The sequence below is a fragment of the Tiliqua scincoides genome, chromosome 2, assembly GCF_035046505.1.
Source record: "Tiliqua scincoides isolate rTilSci1 chromosome 2, rTilSci1.hap2, whole genome shotgun sequence".
In the NCBI taxonomy this organism is placed as follows: domain Eukaryota; kingdom Metazoa; phylum Chordata; class Lepidosauria; order Squamata; family Scincidae; genus Tiliqua; species Tiliqua scincoides.
In genome coordinates this window covers 130,906,630-130,926,515 of record NC_089822.1, presented here as the reverse complement: position 1 = coordinate 130,926,515, position 19,886 = coordinate 130,906,630, and the positions used below count along the sequence as shown (strand labels likewise).

The 19,886-nt window shown below is 44.0% G+C and overlaps 1 protein-coding gene across 4 annotated transcripts in view; it reads left to right on the top strand.

The window, feature by feature from the left end:
• Nucleotides 1-6,439: 6,439 nt before the first annotated feature.
• The window catches only part of TFCP2 (transcription factor CP2), a 58,060-nt gene continuing 44,613 nt past the window's right edge, over nucleotides 6,440-19,886 (top strand). For 2 of the 4 annotated variants that reach the window (XM_066616278.1, XM_066616275.1), the window contains exon 1: nucleotides 7,261-7,484. In XM_066616278.1, the coding sequence (XP_066472375.1) occupies nucleotides 7,363-7,484 (122 nt within the window). In that variant the 5' untranslated portion in view covers nucleotides 7,261-7,362. Of the gene's footprint in view, nucleotides 6,761-7,260; nucleotides 7,485-19,886 lie in introns of those variants that run through there. The other 2 variants (XM_066616277.1, XM_066616276.1) reach the window with 2 other exon arrangements.

Below are 19,886 nucleotides of genomic sequence, written 5' to 3'. Positions count from 1 at the left end.
GTTTGGGCCCTGAGACAGTTACTCTCTCCCTGCTAAAGTCAAGAGATTTATCAGGTGCCTCTCTGCCTGGTTAGCAAGTGTTGCTAACATCATCCCCAGAGAGATGACTGATCAATTATTTATTTATTTACAGGAAACACCAGCAACAGCCAGTGGGAAATATGTCACTTTAAGAGAAGAACTCGGCCCCATTAGCAGGAGCATTACATATGTTTTGCACATATAGCTTAATGTATACAACCTTCTGTACTTACTCTCTGCAAGTGTTTAGCACACAGCCAGAATGTTTTCGTAGAACAAAATGCATTCAAGAGGAAAACTAGGAGTGATTATATGGCAAAAGGAGTGTATAACACAAACAAGAGTAAGAATATAGGTGATGAACACAATCTCCATCAGCTCCATCTCTGCTTTTCAAAGGGTTGCCCTCTGCGTATGTGCTTGACACATGGACTACAGCAGCAAGTGGTAACCTGAATGAACATGAACAAATGAACATGCCTTATACTGACACACTATTGCAGGGCTGGCCCATCTATGAAGCTGTTTCCTGGGGCAACATACTGGCAGGGAGTGCCCTCTTCTGTCCCGGTTTTCTTTCACAGTTCTTCCCACACTTGCTCTCTGGATTGGAAAAGGAAGAGGGGGATAGAGCAGAAGTGTTAAGGAGAACAGTGGGCTAGCATGTCAGACAAGCAGAAGCTGTCATATCACCAGGTGCAGGTGCCAGCATTTGGCATGATGCCTCAGATCCCAGGAGGTCTTGCCCTAGGCTATTGGTCCAGTATTGTCTACTACCTCTGATTAGCATTGGCTCTCCAAGATCCAGAGGTGCTTCCAAGATGGAGATGCTGAGTAATGAACGTGGGACTGGGTGAATATGCAATCAGTGAGCTATGGGATATTCCCATGTGAATTGGCCACAGACAAAACTGTGAATTGACCACAGACAAAGGCAACCCAACATGTTTAACAGAGACAATTCATGTTTCAGCTGAGCCTCCTCATGGGCCCATTCACATGTTCATCACTTGATGACTGCAGCATCTAGCAGTGACTTGTGTACTATGGATATCAACACACAGAATCAAATGCCACACAGAGAAGCTATATATCACATTAGATACAATGCTTTTCAGCAGAGTCAGTTCCCATGTTCAGAGTAATTAAATCATGCACATGGATTTGTGGATGAGCCTTATGTAGGATGACTAACAACAGACTAATCCAGTGGTGTCCAAACTTTTTGGTAGGAGGGCCACTTTACCTCTCTGACACTGTGTCGGGGGACAGGAACAAAGGATTAATTTATATTTAAAATTTGAATAAATTTACATAAATTTACATACATGAATATATTAGAGATGGAACTTATACGAATGAATGAAGGTCTTGTGATAGCTCAAGACCTATAAAAGGCCTTGCGCAAAGCAAGGCTGGCCTTTCCTTTGCTGCCGCTACTGCATCACAGACGTGAAACAGCAAGCAGTGGAGGGAGCCCTCAGCCCACAGCTCATGCAAGAGATTGAACAGTCAGGACTCATGCGGAGAGCAGTTGCATCAGCCAATGTGAGTTCCAGCAACTGTCCGGAGGGCCAGAGGCTCATTGGAGACTGAGAGCTCCTTGCGGGCCAGATGGGGGTTCCCTAGTGCTGCAAATTGCCTCCTGGGCAGGGTTTGGGCACCCCTGGACTAATCCGAATATATGTATTTACCCAGACCTCTTAGTTCAAGGGGACTAACTTACACTCAGGTATGTGTGCACAGAAGCACAGAAGGCAGAAGTCAATGAAAATGTCTTCTCTGTAAGCGTGAAGAGGATTGGATTGCAAGCAATTAAAATTCAAAATATTTAGGGCTTTCTGAGCATGCACAATGCTTCTTAGGCATTTTCTTGAGGTTTTTTCTTACAAAAACCTTGGAAGGAAAATATTATCCATACACTAGACTAGGGAAATGTGGGGGCGGGGAGATTTGCCTAAAGTAACCAAGGCTGCAATCCTATCCACACTTACCTGGGAGTAAAACCCATTGATTATAATGGGACTTCTCAATAGACACTCATGACAGAGGCAAAACTAAAATTAGGGAAGTCTTGCTGAAAGATCCATCTCTTAGGCTGCAATCTTATACTGTACATACTTATCTGGGAGTAAACTGAAAATAATGGGGCTTATTTCTAGGTAAACATATATAGGATTGTGTTGTTAGCCACTATGCTCACCAGGCACTCAGGGGAAGAGGCCCAATTAATTAAATATGTACTTACTTGACGGTAAGCTTCAACGAGCTTAACTGAGTTTACTCTTGAGTAAACACTCCATTGTGAAAATTGCCCATTGACACCCACTCTCTGTTTTCTGGTCTTCAACCAGTTCTCAATCCATGACAGAACCTGCCGTCTAATTCCTTGACTATGGAGCTTTATCAGCAGCCTTTGGTGAGGGACCGTGTCGAATGCCTTCTGAAAGTCCAGATATATAATGTCCACTGGTTCTCCCGCATCCACATGCCTGTCGACCTTTTCAAAGAGTTCTTTAAGCTTCATGAGACAAGACTTACCCTTACAGAAGCCATGCTGATTCTCCCTCAGCAAGGCTTATTCATTGATGTGTTTTGAGATTCTAACTTTGAGATGAGGCATCTTACCTGGTATAGATGTTAGGCTGACCGGCCTATAGTTTCCCGGGTCCCCCTTCCTTCCCTTTTTAAAGATCGGTGTAACATTTGCTATCCTCCAATCCTCTGGCACTGGGGCCGTTTTGAGGGACAAGTTGCATATTTTAGTCAAGAGATTAGCAACTTCATTCTTCAATTCCTTAATAACTCTTGGGTGGATGCCATCAGGGACCAGTGACTTATTGATCTTTAACTTATCAATGAGGTCTGAAACATCTTCTCTTTTAACCTCTATCTGACTTAATTCCTTGGTCAGGAGGGGCCGTTCGGGCAGCGGTATCTGCCTGAGGTCTTCTGCCGTGAAGACAGATGCAAAGAACTCATTTAATTTATCTGCCATCTCTAAGTCTCCTTTTATCTCCCCTTTCCCTCCCTCACCATCCAGAGGGCCAACCACTTCTTTGGCGGGTTTCCTGCTTCTAACATATTTGAAGAAGCTTTTATTATTCCCCTGAATGTTGCTGGCCATGTGTTCCTCATAGTCTCTCTTGGCCTCCCATATCACCGCCTTACTTTTTTTTTTTGCCACAGTTTATGTTCCTTTTTATTCTCCTCATTAGGGAAAGACTTCCATTTATGGAAGGAAGCTTCCTTGCCCTTTACGGCCTCTCTAACTTGGCTGGTTAGCCATGCGGGCACCCTCCTGGACTTAGTCAAGGCCTTCTTCCTTTGCGGTATACACTTCCACTGGGCCTCTATTACTGTTGTTTTAAGCAGCCTCCATGCACTCTGGAGAGATTAGACTCTTTTTACCTTCCCTTTCAACCTCCTTCTACCCAGCCTCCTCATTTGAGGGAAGTCCGCTCGTCGGAAGTCAAGGGTTTTGGTCAGAGTTTTGTCCAATATTCTTCCGCTGACGTGCATGTTGAAACAGATCACAGCATGATCACTGTTCCCCAATGGCTCTGTAACATTGACATCTCTGTCCAGGTCCTGAGTACCGCACAATATTAAATCCAGAGTCACCTGTCTTCTGGTGGGCTCCATGACTAACTACTCTAAGGCACATTCATTTAGCATGTAAAGGAATCCGGTCTCCTTTTTGTGACCAGAACACAAATTGACCCAGTCAATATGAGGATAATTGAAGTCCCTCATGATTACAACCCTGTCCCTCCTTGACACCTCTGATCTGTTTCCTCATTTCAAGGTCCCCTTCCGGTTTCTGGTCTGGAGGACGATAGTACGCCCCCAGTATTACATCACTCCTCAGGCCTGGTAATTTAACCCACAGAGATTCTACAGTGGAGTCGGACCCACCTTCGATCTCTACTTTGCTGGATTCTATCCCTTCCTTAACATAAACGGCCACCCCAGCTCCAACATGCCCCTCCCTGTCCCTCCTGTATAGTTTATAGCCCAGGATTGCGGTATCCCACTGGTTCTCAGCATTCCACCAGGTTTCCGTTATGCCCACTATGTCAATGTTTTCCCTAGTCACCAGACATTCCAGTTCTCCCATCTTTGCTCGGAGACTTCGGGCATTCGCATAAAAGCATTTGTACATGGAATGCCCCAGGATGGGCTGCTTATTAGCTCCTTTATCCCTGCATTCTCTCATTGTGCCATACCATCTATCACATCCCATCACGATACCATTCCCAATTTCTTCTCCTACTCTGCCATTGCCTTGTTGTTCTCTAACCTCCCCATCCTTGTCCCATAGGGATGAGGCGTCCCGAACCGGATGCCCCTCGGCTCCTGTCGGCCTTCCCACAGGGATCAGTTTAAAAGCTGCTCTGCCACTTTTTTAATGTTATGCGCCAGCAGTCTGGTTCCATTCTGGTTCAAGTGAGGCCCGACCCTCTTGCACAGGCCCCGCTTATCCCAAAATGTTCCCCAGTGCCTAACAAATCTAAACCCCTCCTCCCTACACCACTGTCTCATCCATGCATTGAGACCCCTGATCTCTGCCTGCCTAGCTGGCCCTGCGCGTGGAACAGGTAGCACTTCCGAGAATGCTACCCTTGAGGTCCTGGCTTTCAGCTTCCTACCTAATAGCTTTTAGCCTATAGGACCTCCCGGAGGCCACGCACGCTTCTGCAGATAAGGTATTGAGAACAAAACGGCTAATATTATAATGCTGTTGTACAAATCGATGGTAAGGCCACACCTGGAGTATTGCGTTCAGTTCTGGTCACCACATCTCATAAAGGACATAGCGGAAAGGAAAAGGTGCAAAAGAGAGCGACTAAGATGATTACTGGGCTGGGGCACCTTACTTATGAGGAAAGGCTACAGCGTTTGGGCCTCTTCAGCCTAGAAAAGAGGCGCCTGAGGGGGGACATGATTGAGATACACAAAATTATGCATGGGAAAAATACAGTGGATAGAGAGATGCTCTTTACACTCTCACATAACACCAGAACCAGGGGACATCCACTAAAATTGAGTGTTGGGAGAGTTAGGACAAAAGAAAATATTTCTTTACTCAGCATGTGGTTGGTCTGTGGAACTCCTTGCCACAGGATATGGAGATGGCATCTGGTCTGCATGCCTTTAAAAGGGGATTGGACAAGTTTCTGGAGGAAATATCCATTACAGGTTACAAGCCATGATGTGTATGTGCAACCTCCTGATTTTAGAAATGGGCTATGTATCAGAATGCCAGATGCAAGGGAGGGCACCAGGATACAGGTCTCTTCTTGTCTTGTGTGCTCCCTGGGGCATTTGATGGGCCGCAGGAAGTTGGACTAGATGGGCCTATAGCCTGATCCAGTGGGACTGTTCTTATGTTCTTAAGATTGCATTGTGAAGGTAGTTGCGTTGGTTTATGTCTCCCTGATGCTCTTCATCCTAAGTTTAAATACTGTTTTATTAAACTATTGTAAAGTTTTAACTGTTAATTTACTCTGGTTTTTTTTTTTAAGTACAGTAGTTTTATAGATAGGTAGATCGAGCACTGGTTGTTTGTGAACTGCTTTGGGTGGTCCCCCTCTGAAGGACAAAAACAGGATAAAAATCCCCAAATACTGTACACATATCGAAAGGGATACTTACTGGGAGTAAGTGCCACCAACACTTAAGTTCTGTACATGTTTACCAGAGAGTATATCCTATTGAACTCAATGGGACAATTCTGAGTAGACATGTAGACAAGATAGCTGCTAATTACCCTGTAAAGAACTCAGCTCCTGCAGTTTGCAATGCAGCTGCCCATCACCCCGCAAGGAGCTCGGCTCCTGCAGTTTGCAAGAATGTGTAAATATAGTGAGACAGATGTTTGAGGGTCTTTTTTCTGGTTATTATTACTTATAAATAAATACAATATTTTTTCCTAGATCTCCTTTTTTTAAAGCCTGTTATACCTAGGTGGGTCCTGGTAGAGTATCGTTTAAAAAAAGTGGGTCCTGGTGCTTAAAAGTTTGGGAACCACCGACTGAGCAGAAACTTGTGCGTGAAACTCTGGCTCAGATCCTGGGGCTGCACGTTCCCACCGCCCTCCAGCTAGCTGCGTGCTTCACCCGGCCCCTCAACTACTGCTGCAGCCCCAAGACACCCCCCAACCCCACCCACGGGACACCACCCAGAGACCTCCCTGGCTCCACCTTCCCCTCGCCCAGCCCTGCAGCCTCAGTCTATGCAAACTCTGCACGAGGCGAGGCTTCTTCTGCACTCGCGCCCTCCGATTGGACGGCGCGGCTGCGGGTGGGTGGGAAGGAGAGCCGCGATTGGCTGCGAGAGGAAGGGGCAGGGCGTCCTTGCCCGGCCGGGCTGCATGTTATGCGAGTTGGTTCTCTCTCTCTCCCTTGCAGCCGCCGCCACCGCCTCCATATTGAGTGGGGGTGGCAGAGCCAGGCCCTGAGCCCTTGGAGAGGGTGGGCTGGCTGGCTGTCCGTCCAGGGAGGCAGCCCTGCATGTGCAGCTGAGGCAGGGGCTGGGAAGGAGGGCACCGCCTGGGCACTGGGTCTGCCTGTAGGGAGTGGGTGGGTGGGCGCCCCTGGGTGCCTGGGGAAAGCTTGCCCCTCTTGGGGGTCCCTATGGGTGACTCCTGTCGCTGAAGTAGAGGGGTGGGGTTGAGTGAAACCCCCTATTGGAGGGTCATCTAAGCTGGCAGAGGAGGCTCCCCAGTGGAAGTCAGGTGTGTTCAGACTCTGAGGGCTTGTTTGGGTGGGTGGATAGGGGGGCATGACCTAGGAAGGAGCCAGAGGTCCTCTGTGGGTGGGTCCCCTGCTGAGGAGATCTGTGGGGGAGAAGGGTTAAGTCACCCATAGGTATAGGGTGAGGTTGGGTCCCTCAGCAGGTCTGTTGAGGGGGCTAAAAGCAGTGTCAGGAAAACTCAGTGGGGTTGGGTTGCTTTGGGGAGGGGGTGTCACATACCCCCCTGCAGGGTAGGTTTGGATCCTTGAAGGGATGGGTGTGTAAGAGTACCCCAGGCATGCACTCACTGAAAGCAGAGTCTGGTTCTGTGTTTGGGGGTCCTTGGTAGGAACAGTGTGTTGCTGAGGAGAGGGGGAGGTTTGTTTACAACTATGGTGCTTTAAAGTGGTGGGTTGGGTAGTTACTGGGGGGGGGGTTCTGGCTCTCCATGTGGTTGGTGTTGCTTTAAGTGGGGGGGAGGGTTCCAGGGTAGGCATGGTGTCTGAAGACCTGCAAGGGGCATCCTAGTGTGCAGTTGAACTGTCTGGAGGAGTTGTCCTCTCTCTGCTTCCAGCTAGTGAGCTCCTGAGGTGCTGTGCAAAGATGGCTTGGGCTCTGAAGTTACCCCTAGCTGATGAAGTCATTGAGTCGGGGCTGGTTCAAGATTTCGATGCCAGCCTCTCGGGTATTGGCCAAGAGTTGGGTGCTGGTGCCTACAGCATGAGGTAAGGAAGATTGCACTGCCTGCTTTAGAAGGACATCTGAGTGATGGAGTCTCCTATGTGGCTAAATCCTGAAATATTTAGTAGAAAAACAGAACAGCTGTGTGTCAGTTTAATCTGGGTGTCAGCTGCCTCAGGTGTAATTGCATCAAATTGCTGGGTATTTTTGTATGTGTTTTCCCAAGGACCTGTCCCAGGCTTTCTTATCCTGCATCAATTCAAACAAGTGAGTACCAGTGGGTGAATTCGATAGCCTGTTCATAGAAATCGAATAGACCACTCTAGATAAGGGCTGCTTCCTGTTTGCATCATATGCTGCTGTCTTGAGGAGGTACATGATTTTGAAAAGAGTGTGTTCTTGTGTTCCTCTAAAATGGGAAGCAATATGACATATTGATCTGTCATTAAAGCACTGGCTACTCTTCTCTGCTCCTGTTAAAATAACTGTAGCCTAAGGGGGTTTCCTACTGCATTAATTTTTAGAGAGTTGTACAATGGATAGAGGTTAGCATCAAGACTTTCTTTATAAATCATGTATCTGCATGCCACTGTTCTTTTTCCCCTAAATTTTATTATATTGTATAAACAAAACAAAACAAAAAGATACTATTACATCGATACGTGCTTATGAATTTAAAAAAGCCTCCCACTGTTCTTATTATGACTTATTTATTCTACATATTGTACTTCTTATATGGTATTTGTAAACCGCTTTGGGCATTTACCTGGGCATGGGAAAGGCGGGGTAAAAATCTTGTAAGTAAATAAATAAATCAAATACCACCAAATACCTGCCTTGAGTGTCCTCATGGGATAGAAAGGTGGGATATAAATCTCTTAAATAAATAAATAATGCAAACTCAAAAGACTCTTTCAAGTGGCTTATTGCCAACATGTTGGTCCTGCATCAGTCAAGAGTAATTCAAGCTTGGTAATGAACTCAAGCTTACTCTTTATTTAAGGTTACCTTACATGACTTTGCTCAGAGTTGTATACAGCTCATGGCAACAGGTTTTGTTGCTTTTAAAAGCTGCCTTTTTACTGAGGGGTTTGAAGTGGAGAATTCAGGTTTCCCGAGTAATAGTAAATTGGAAAACGCCTTGCACCTGCTTTCCCTACATAATCTTGTTATGGTTGCACAGTTAGATTTCATAAGCTTCTCTGCCCTTGCACAGCACTGCTAGAGGATTCCAACAGCAACTTCCAGAGGATTCCATCTGTTGATAATATTACATGGGGATGTGTGTGTGTGTGTGTGTGCTTGCTTACTAAGTTTCTGTCCCTCATGAATTGTGGACATGAGCCTGAAAGTCTGAAGGCAGTGTTTGTTCAAGGGGCTATCTGGAAGAAAATTTTGATGCCTGTTATGAGAATACTTAACATTTAATTGTTTTTCTTCTGTCCCCATGTACATTCAGATGTAGTTCTTCTGTCTAGTGTTGCATGACTCTTGTTTCTCCTTTCCCTTTATTTTGCCCTTAAAGCAAAATGTCTACACATTTGGTACTGGGTTACAGTAATCTTAAGTAGGCTGTTTAACAGTAGAAGCAACAGTTTCTTAATCTAACTTCTAATACTTATATAATCTTCTGTTTGTGGTAAAACTTTCAGAACATGACTTTTCACAACTTTTGGTTTATTTACAGTAAGCTCCACTTTCACTCCCAACTTACATAAGCAGCTACATTTAAGGTGCAGTAAGGCAGGCTTCATGTTCTCTGAGCTGGCTATCTGTTAATGTTTGATTTACGGACAGAGTACCCTGACCTAACTTAGTACTGTCTTGTACGAATGGCTGCACGTGCAAGCGACACTAAACCAGAATTTGGAGCTTTGTGTGGAAGTACAATATATCTGAAAAGAGATGACTCAAGCATGTGTGCTCTCCCTCCGTTCTTTTTTGTGTAAGAGGGGAGGGATTTAAAGCATCCATTTCTGGTTTAGAATAAACTGCAGTTTGCTGTTACATCAGAAATTGGGAAATGCTGGTTTATTCTAACCAGCTAGTTCACAAACCAGGAACTGAAAAGAGGGTTTTTTGCTTCTTGGATTGTGAACTGTGTCTTGAGATACATCAAGAAAGGTGGTTTAACAGGAAGCTTTAGCTTATTTTAAATCTTCTTGTTCGTGATAGGGAGAAGTGTATTGTGTGAATATGACCAAGAAATGGCAGATGGCCCTTATGGTAAACAGACTATGCATATTACAGTCTCACTTTGTCTTCAGTGATTATCCTGGGGTAGAGAAGAAGGAGCTGTAGGTGAGAGCCTTGTGATAGTTGCTCACATTTCTTGCCATAGGGCTGTAGTTCCCTAACTGTTTGCTGGGGTTCATTAATATACTGTTTTGATTTTTAAAGTTATACTATTCTGTCAGGCCTTGAGGAGACAAAAAGAGACTTGATGGTCTGTGTCATTGCATGGCAACTTTTTTTTCCTGTTTCTGATGATTTGATTCTGTGTTAATGAGTTTGGTTTTCTTTTACTGTTAGATGCCTTGCAAACACATGTGAAGGGCAGAATAAAAATGGAATGATAAGAACTGCTAGTGTGATGTACAAAATAAATTAAACCATGAAAAGCCTCAGAGCCTTGAGAAAAGCAGCAGATAAATCTTCTAAATAAGCTATGCCAAGTAGAGGAGGCTGTGTGCTGCATGATTAAGTGCTCTGACCTTGTCTTCTTCCAGTCAGTATTCTTAAGGGAAGGGGTGACCGGATGGGTCATTACTGTATCTGCGTCTTGTATGGTTGAATCACTCGGGCGCAATCCTAATCCCTTATGTCAGTACTTTCCAGCACTGACATTAGGCCAATGCAGCTCTGAGATAAGGGAACAATCATTCCCTTACTTTGGGGAGACCTCCATGAGTGACACCCAACTGCAGGATGCAGCGCATGTCCCATTGGCACTGCTATGCCAGTGCTAGAAAGCACTGACATTAGGGGTTAGGATTGTGTCCTCAGTCACTCTTAATTCAGAGACTTGGAGTAGTATTATATGCCCTGAACAGTTATTGGGCAGAGATTCAAGGGGGCTTCAGAATGTGAATGAGATAACCTGTATCAGAGTAAACTTTAGAATGGTTCTGGGTATGCCAGTGTCTCTTCAAGAGCAGGGCTGCTTTTGGATATTGCCCAGCTGGGCCAAAAGGAGGCTATACAAGTGACCTAGGCTGCAATCCAAGATATGCTAGAACACAATAGGACTATATCGGAGTAGACATGCATAAGATTATGCTATTATGCATCTTCTTTCTGCTTAAGGACTGAAGGAACCACTGCTGACTTAACCTATCTGTAAGAACTTTTAAATAAATATTTATGTACAGTAGTTCTTCACTTTGTGGTGGCCTGCTAATGTGGTGCTTTTCAATTATATTCATTTTTATTTTTGGTGCTTGTCTTGCTCTTATGGTGGTGACATGTTTTTACAACATGTCATCTCTGAAGCTCCAAGCTCAGCTCCCAAAAGCACACCTCACCTTTCCACCTGCACATTAGCTGCCAGTCGCATTATAAGCCAACACTGCACCTCAGGAAGGTGCCCCCGAGCCATATGGATGCCACATTCCTCATCAAAAGCCTATGATTCACTTTAAGGCGGTCTGGAACCTAACCCACTGTATTACAGATAAGGTTCGGCTGAGAACTACAGTATGAGCTGAGACACTTTTTCTTCCCTTTCAGTCTGCTATGATGGATTTTAGCCTCAGGCTTCATCCTGACTACTTCTGCTTCCAGACTTTCAAAACAGGAGAGTTCAGAAGCTGCTATGCCTCAAATATCTAAAGCCCCTGATATCAACTCATGAATCATGCTGGTAGAACCAGTAAACATATTGCTGTGTTAGAAGGGTGGTGGTGATTTTGCACTATTATTCTGGACTAACACATTTTTTAAAAGGTCCGTTGTCTGGTTTGGTTTGGATTCAACAAGGACTTAAGTTATGATTCAGGTTCTGTTCCTGTTTGGCGGAGGGGACATCAAGGTTTCTGTGTAATTTTTAGAATAAGTTTTATTATGTGCCCTTGCACTCCGTAGTTTCGGTTAAAGAAGTTAGGTGGGGGGGGGAGTTGGACAGGTTTGGCTGGGCCTAGGTGACCTATCTCTGAATGCTAGATTCAAGGAAGTGGCACCAGTATACAGGTACCTTATTGTCATGAGTGCTCTGAGAGGCATTGGGTGGGCTACTGTGAGATACAGGAAGCTGGATTAAATGGACCTTTGGCCTGATCCAGTAAGGTTCTTCTTGTATTCTTATGACAGTGGATGTCATGGATTTGAGCTAGTTTCCTTTCAGATCCCTTTTAGGTCCAGTCTGCAGGCAGTGACAAAAAGGAAACTTGTATTTTGAAGACGTGCTCAAGGGAGGTGACAAGGAAACTGAGTGACTTCTTTAGAAGGACTTCATAAAGAACAAAGTATGGTGTATCTGGTTAGTGTTGCTGGTGCAATGACGTAATCTGACAGTGCGGTTTGTTGAATTGTGTTGATGTACCTGCTGACAATCTCGGGAGAGTTTGGATTCACGTTGTAAAGTGAGTTTTCAAAGTAATATTGGCAAAGTTTTGACTGTATTAATGCATCTGTTGGTATCTTGAAGGAAAGTGGGAGATACTTGCTTGATGCCCTGTAGTCCTGTTTTGATTAGTAAGAAAGGGTGTCACTTTGTAGCCTAGCTTGGTCTTTTTATTTTCCTTCTTGCTGTGGACAGTTGATAGTTATTTGAGCCACACATATATCCCATTAATCTCCATAGAGGCTTGTATGTCAGTCCTGACTTTTAAGCTCTTTAAGGCAGGAAGCAAAAGCAGGTTGTCCAGGGATGATGGGATATCTGTGCCAGGCCTGGGAGGCTAATATGCAGCCAGCTGCTTAGAGTCCCTGTGGATGCCTACCCCGAGTCATTCCATTGCTTCTGATCAACTTTAGTGCTGCATTTCATTTGCTTTATGCTAGATCGGGGTGTCCAAAGTTTGTGGCAGGAGGGCCACATGAGCTCTCTGACACTGTGTCGGAGGCCGGGGTAAAAAAGAATTAATTTACATTTAAAATTTGAATAAATTTACATAAGTTTACATAAATGAATATATCAAAGTTGAACCTATATGAATGAATGAAGGTCTTGCAATAGCTCAAGGCCTATAAAAGGCCTTGCACAAAGCAAGGCTGGCCTTTCCTTTGCTGCTGCTACTGCATCACAGACGTGAACAGCAGGAAGTGGAAGGAGCCCTCATCCCACAGCTCATGTGAGAGGTCAAACAGTCGCCCACACACTGCGAACAGTTGCGTCTGGCCAGTGTGGGCTCCAACAAATCTCTGGAGGGCCAGAGGCTCATTGGAGACTGGGGGCTTCCTGAGGGCCACATTGGGAGGCCTTGAGGGCAGCATGTGGCCTCAGGGCCAGGGTTTGGGCACCCCTGTGCTAGATGATCACATTGGTAATCTTGGTGATAAGTTATTGGGCTCTCCCAACACCACCTGATGTTGCAGATCTTGGAAGAGAACATGACTGGAGAGCTCTAAGATTGCTCTACGAATTTCCTAGGCCTTGCTCTCTCAGGAATAATCTTGTATGCACAACGACTAACATTTTGGACTATAGCTCCAACTTCAGTTGCAACAGTAAGCATAAAAATCTCCTAAATTCCATCTTTTGATTTTTTTGAACTGCAGACCATTGGAGAACCTATAACGTGACCCTACTACTCCTCTCCCCCTGCACCGCTTGTTTACCATCTAGTCAAGTAGTTCCTACAATTCTTTGGGTTATCGACCCCTTTGAGAGTCTCTTGACAGCGATGGACTCTCCTCCCCCAAAACATGTACATAAATGCATGCAGAATTATTTTTGCATCCAGCTCATGGGTCCCCAAAGCACATCCATGGACCTCAAGTTAAGAACCCCTGATCCAGCCTGATGAAGAATCCTATTGGATCCAGAAGCTTGTTGTTTGAGATGTTGCTACTTTTCATTTGATCCTAATGGAGGTATTGCCATATTTTGCTCTGATGAATCAACATGTCCACCTATGATTTTATGGTTTTCAGAGTCTTGCGATGCCTGGCTAGGAGAGGGTCTTTTGAACTGTGGAGGATGTTTTATCAGCATCCTCCTCAGTTCTACTTGGAGTTCTACTTTTGGAAGGTGAAATGCCCTCCAGTGCTAGGTAATGTTCCCAATTTGACTTTGTCTGACTTTTAGCCTACTATAACACCTTAAATTTATTTTCTGCTTTGAGAGTATAAGGTTCACATTCTTACTGTTTTTTCCTGAGCCCTGCTTTAGCAGAAAGTTTTTGATTTTGTACTGGAGACTAGATTGAGTTAATCTGAAAACTATACTTCCAGAATTTGGGAGATTTCACCATTTTTGGCTACCATTTTGTGTGTATGTAACTATCTCACAACCTTTAGAGCAGTGGTTCTCAAACTCTTAGCTCTGGGACTCGCTTTTTAGAATGAGAATCTGTCAGGAACCACCAGAAGTGATGTCATGACCGGAAGTGACATCATCAAGCAGGAAAATTTTTTACAATCCTAGGCTGTAATCCTACCCACACTTATCCAGGAGTCAGTCCCATTTACTATCTTTGTTCAAAGCATATACATAGTAGCCTATTCAAAGTACAGATCTGTAGCATTTCTCTAAATGCAGTCACATACCATGGTAGCATCAAGTCTAATATATTAAAAATAAAATATTTTTTTGGAATTATATTTATTTTATTTATTATAATAAAAAGAAAACAATATTAATACAAAAAAGCTACATAAATACATAAAAAAGAAAAGGGAAAAAACTACATAGTATGTTTAGCAAGAGCGAAGCCAAAAAGTTTTAATTACTTACTACAGTTATATTGATCTAAATTTACAAATTTAGATCATCAATATAACTGCAGTAAGTAATTAAAACTTTTTGGCTTTACCAAAAATGGTTTGTACCATCTTACAAAAGCTCAATCTCCATCAGTTCCTCTTCTGACTAATCTTCAAATCAAAAACTCATTACATCATTACTCTCTTGCAAAAAGTCAATAATTGGTTTTTGGCTATTCATAAAGTTTTTGATTATTTTTCTTTAAAGTCATAAGTTTATTCATTTCTGTGAAGTCCATAACTTTCGCCCACCATTCTTCAATCAACGGTATATCTGTAGTCTTCCAATATTGTGCATAAAGTATTCTAGCTGCACTTATATATACCGGGGTGCCCAAACCCTGGCCCTGGGGCCACATGCAGCCCTCGAGGCCTCTCAATGTGGCCCTCAAGGAACCCCCAGTCTCCAATGAGTCTCTGGCCCTCCAGAGATTTGTTGCAGCCTGCACTGGCCCGACACAACTGCTCTCAGTGTGAAGGCAACTGTTTGACCTCTTTGCATGAGCTGTGGGATGAGGGCTTCCTCCACTGCTTGCTGTTTCATGTCTGTGATGCAGTAGTGGCAGCAAAGGAAAGGCCAGCCTTGCTTTGTGCAAGGCCTTTTATAGGCCTTGAGCTATTGGAAGACCTTCATTCATTCATATAAGTTCATCTTTAATATATTCATTTATGTAAACTTATGTAAATTCTTTCACATTTTAAATGTAAATTCTTTCTTTCCCAGGCCCCCTGAAGCAGTGTCAGAGAGATGATGTGGCCCTCCTGCCAAAAACTTTGGATTCCCCTGATATATAAGAGCAAAGTTTCTTTTCTTTTTTCCACACATTCATATATCATACCCAACAGAAATACTGTTTCAGTTGAAAATACTGTTTCAGGTTTCAATTGTACATTTGTTTTTAAAATTAACCGTTTCTGTGCATATATCTGTGACCAATATTTTTTTGCTTTAGAGCAGCGGTTTTGAACCGCTATGCCACAGCATACTGGTGTGCCATGAGGCTGTCTCAGGTGTGCCGCGGGGCCAGAGGAGGCAGGCAGCAGCCACGTGCGTGGGATAGAAGCGGCTGCTTTGACCGTCAGGCCGCAGCCTGCGAAAAAGAGCAGCCGTGGCTGCTTTGCATCTCTTGCTGCTGAGTGAGAGAGGCTGCAACCCAATCCTCATTTACCTGGGAGTAAGCCCCTTGACGATTATGGGGCTTACTTCTGAGTAGACACACCTAGGATTGGGTATCAAGTCCCCCCTCCCCCGTGAGCTGATTGGGCAGCCAGAGATGCCCGGAGGAGGTCTGTGGCATGAGTGAGAAGGAGGGAGGCAGGAGCAGGCAAGCAGGAAGAGAGCATGTCTGCTGAGGCCACCAGCCCAAGAACTGGCTGGCTGAAAGGGTCCTGGTGCCACAGTTGCCTGCAACTCCCCAAAGCAACCCTCCCTGGCTTGTCTTTTGCCTTTTAGGGGAAGGGCATTGGGCCACAATCCTAGCCACACTTACCTGGGAGTAAGCCCCATTTATACTGGGGCTTACTTCTGAGTAAACATATTGCCTAGGATTGGGCTTTTGGTCACACTCTTCTTAAATACAGGAGCAGGCAATTGGCAGTTCTCCCCACCCCACTCCCTCCCACAGGCACATTCCCCCCCCATCTCATAATCACTGTTAGCACCTCTCTTACTGTCCCTCCCTTCACTCCTCTGCACCTTTCAAAGGTCCAGAATCACTTTCCTCATTCTCTTCCCTGCACTCTAGCTGAATCCTGCAGTTCTTTCAATCATGTGTCTTCATTGCCTCACACCCCACTATGTGCTCAGTCTGACCTCTTTTTGCCAGCACTTTCTGACATTACACTTTAATAACATTTTCCAGAATCTTTCCAGAATCACATATACTTTCCTCTCCAAACTTCTTGTGAGTCTTTGGCTGCAGTCCTAACTACACTTTCCTGAGAGTAAGCCCCATTGAACAAAATTGGACTTACTTCTGAGTAGACCTGGTTAGGATTGTGCCCTTTGTCATGTAATGATTTAATTGTATCAATTGTATTAAAATTAATTGTAATGTAGTAATTTAATGTAAGTAAAAAACTGGTAGTGTGCCTTGACAATTTTAGTGCCTTGTCAGTGTGCCGTGAGCTGAAAAAGGTTGAAAATGGCTGCTTTAGAGCATGTCCACCACGTGTAGTAAAAGGTTCTCTCCTTTTTTTACATTTCCAACACCTATTTGACATACTTTCATATTTTCTTGCTAATTTGCTTGGTGTAATATACCATCTATAAATCATCTGGTATGCATTTTCCTTAATATTAACATTCAAAGTAAATTTTATTTGCTTTGTCCATACTGTAATTTCTCCTATTTTTTCCATTGAAAGTTCATGACCCACATTCTTCACCCATTGAATCATACTTTCTTTAACCTGTTCATCTTCTGTCAAATTTTAGTAACAATTTATATATTTTAAAAATAAAATATTGAAATAATAGTGACCCAACCTGAAATTGGCTTGCAACCCATCTAATGGGTCCCAACCCACAGTTTGAGAAACATCTAGAGTCTAGATCAGGGGTGCTCAATAGGTGGATCGTGATCTACCGGTAGATCGCGAGGCAAAATGAGTAGATCGCGGAGTGCCGACCCCCCCCTTCAGGTGCCTCTGGGAGGAAACGCCAGGAGTAAGGCCCATTGTACTCAATGGGGCTTACTCCCAGGTAAGTGTGGCTAGGATTGCAGCCTCACAGCCTAATCCTAGGCATGTCTACTCAGGAGTAAGTCCTGTTATACTCAGTGGGGCTCAAGGTACCCCAACATACATTGTACACATAAATGTTATGTTATGATGGCGCGAACATTGTAAAAAAAACTCTGGTAGATCTCCGGGCCTTGCTGGGTTTCAAAGTAGCTCTCGAGCCAAAAAAGTGTGAGCACCCCCGGTCTAGATGAAGTTTGCTGTAAAATCACCAAGATTCCTTCTTCTCATTTTACAAACTACAGCCTTTTGGGGAACCTATTTAGCACATTGCTTCTGTTTCTCTCCCTTCTTGCTTATCTAGCTTTATGAAGAATCCTACCCTGTTACAGTTACATTGGTAGGCATTACCCTGCTTGGGATAGTGAATTTTGCTTAATTTTTCCCCTCCTACTTTTCTGTACTTGGTTCATTTGTGTACTTTTAATTATGGTCATCTACTGCTGAAAATTGTAGGCTCGTGAGATCAAGCGTTGGAGAGTTTTTTAAATAGAGCCTTTTCAGCTAATTTTTTAATAGTGATTAGCTCAGTAGTCAAGCCCAGTGACCAGTTTTCAAAAACTTTGCATCTACAAACTGCAAAAATCTGCTGGCAACCCTTGACTTGAACAAGTGCCATTTGTGTCAATTATGTGTTGTGTGTGTGAGAAAACAGGTGCATGTTTGGATGTGATGGCTAAAACTACTCCAGTTGCCTTCCAAAATCTGCATAGCTTAAAAACTACTTTAATTCACTTGATAGCAAAGAAACATTTCTACCTGCTGACTGACCTTGTGCAAATGACTTTATCTCCCTGTGCCTTTGAGAGCCAGCTGTGCAACTGATAAAAGCAAGGAAGATGGTGCTGAATGCCTGATATGTTGAGTGGAGTTTTTCTGAGGAACTGGTTACACAGAACTTGGTGTGTTCTGCGCTGGGAAGGCAGAGCAGCATTTTTGAAAAGCTATTTTTCTTCTGTGGAGCATCCTGGACTTCATTTCTTTCTTGATGTATTCTGTGTGGGTTAGGAAAAAGTATTCCTTACTGCTTCTGAGGGGTATTCCCAGTGTTGCACTGTGCTTATGTTTAAAAAAAAAATAGCCAGCCATTCATTCTTGCAGTATTGAGTTAGACTGAAGAGTTTACCATGTCTAACAGCTGTTGCTAGATCTATCCTCCATGCAAAGAACAGGAGAAAACATGATGTGATTGGAAAGCTGTATGTTAACACTTCTGCTTGTTTGATTCAACTCCCTCTGTTTTTCTACCGCACTGTAAGCTTGTATCTGGCTTAGAATTCAGTAATTCAGTATGCTGACTGCCTCAGATTTCGTTTAATATTCTAGTCAAGAGTCACCCATCAGCTTACAGTCAGTTTAAATAAGCAGAAGACAATATAAAAAACATGGATATACAAACAGAAAAAAACTGGACCCCCAATTTTACACAGATAATGGTGTGTGAGAGAGACTGAGATTTTAAAACAAAAAATTAAACTTCATACAAAATCTGAAGAAGGTGGGCTTTCAGTGGCTGTTGGTATAATAATGGGAGAGAGACATGATCTCTACTGGTAAGGAGTTCCCTATAGAGGCACCTTGTATGAGGAAGGTCTTCTTGTCATTGCCAGCTGAATTTCTATTGGTGGTGGAATGCAGAGTCCTTCCAAAACACCTCAAGGGTTAGACTGCTCCACACAGGATGAAGTGATCCTTTAGACCAGGGGTTTCTAAACTTTTTGGCCGAAGGGCCACATCAAATATCTGGAACAGTGTTGAGGGCTGGGAAAAAAATTAAATTTAAAATTTAAATAAACACATTAGAGATGGAACTTAGATGAATGAATAAATGAATGGGTTCAAATGTCCAAGACTTCTCCAAGCATGAACACAGCCCAAGAAATAAAGCACACAATTAAATGGACCCCCATTTCCCCACCCCACAAGCACAATTCTGGTTGTGTTTGGTCAACTGGGCCAGTGGCTCTCAGTGGATCAGAGGCTGGCCGTGGGTCGGATAGAGGCTCACTGCGGTCTGCATCTGGCCCCCAGGTCGGGGTTTGGAGACCCCTGCTTTAGACACCTTGTTCATAAGCTAGTTGGTGCTTTAAAGCAGTGTTTCTCAAACTGTGGGTGGCGAGCCAATTTCAGGTGGGTCCCTGTTCATTTAAATATTTTTTTAATAGATTAGACCAGCCATTTTCAACCACTGTGCCACACTGTGGCACACTGGTGTTCCATAAATGGTCTGCAGGTGTGCCACGAGAGTTTGGGGAGGGTCATTTATCAGTAGGGCCATTGGGGGATGTGAGCGCCCCTACTAAGAGCATGGTGTGCCTTGTCAATTGTCAAAAAACTGATGGTGTGTCTTGACAATTTTAGTACCTTATCAGTGTGCCGTGAGAGGAAAAAGGTTGAAAATCACTGGATTAGACTAATAGATTAGATTTGATGCTACCATGGTATGTGACTGCATTTGGGGAAATGTGACAGACCTGTATTTTTAACAAGCTACTACGTATGATTTTTTAACAATGATAGTAAATGAAACTTATTCCTGGCTAAGTGTGGGCCTAGGATTGTCAAAAATGTTCCTGCTTGATGATGTCACTTGCGGTCATGACATCACTTCCGGTGGGTCCTGAAAGATTCTCATTCTAAAATGTGGGTCCTGGTGCTAAATGTGTGAGAACCACTGTGTTGAGGTATATATTGAGATAGTTCCATCATTGCCATGATGGCCATGAAAGCCTGAGCCATCCCCAGGGCAGGCACCTCACTGAGGAAGCTGATGTTCTCCA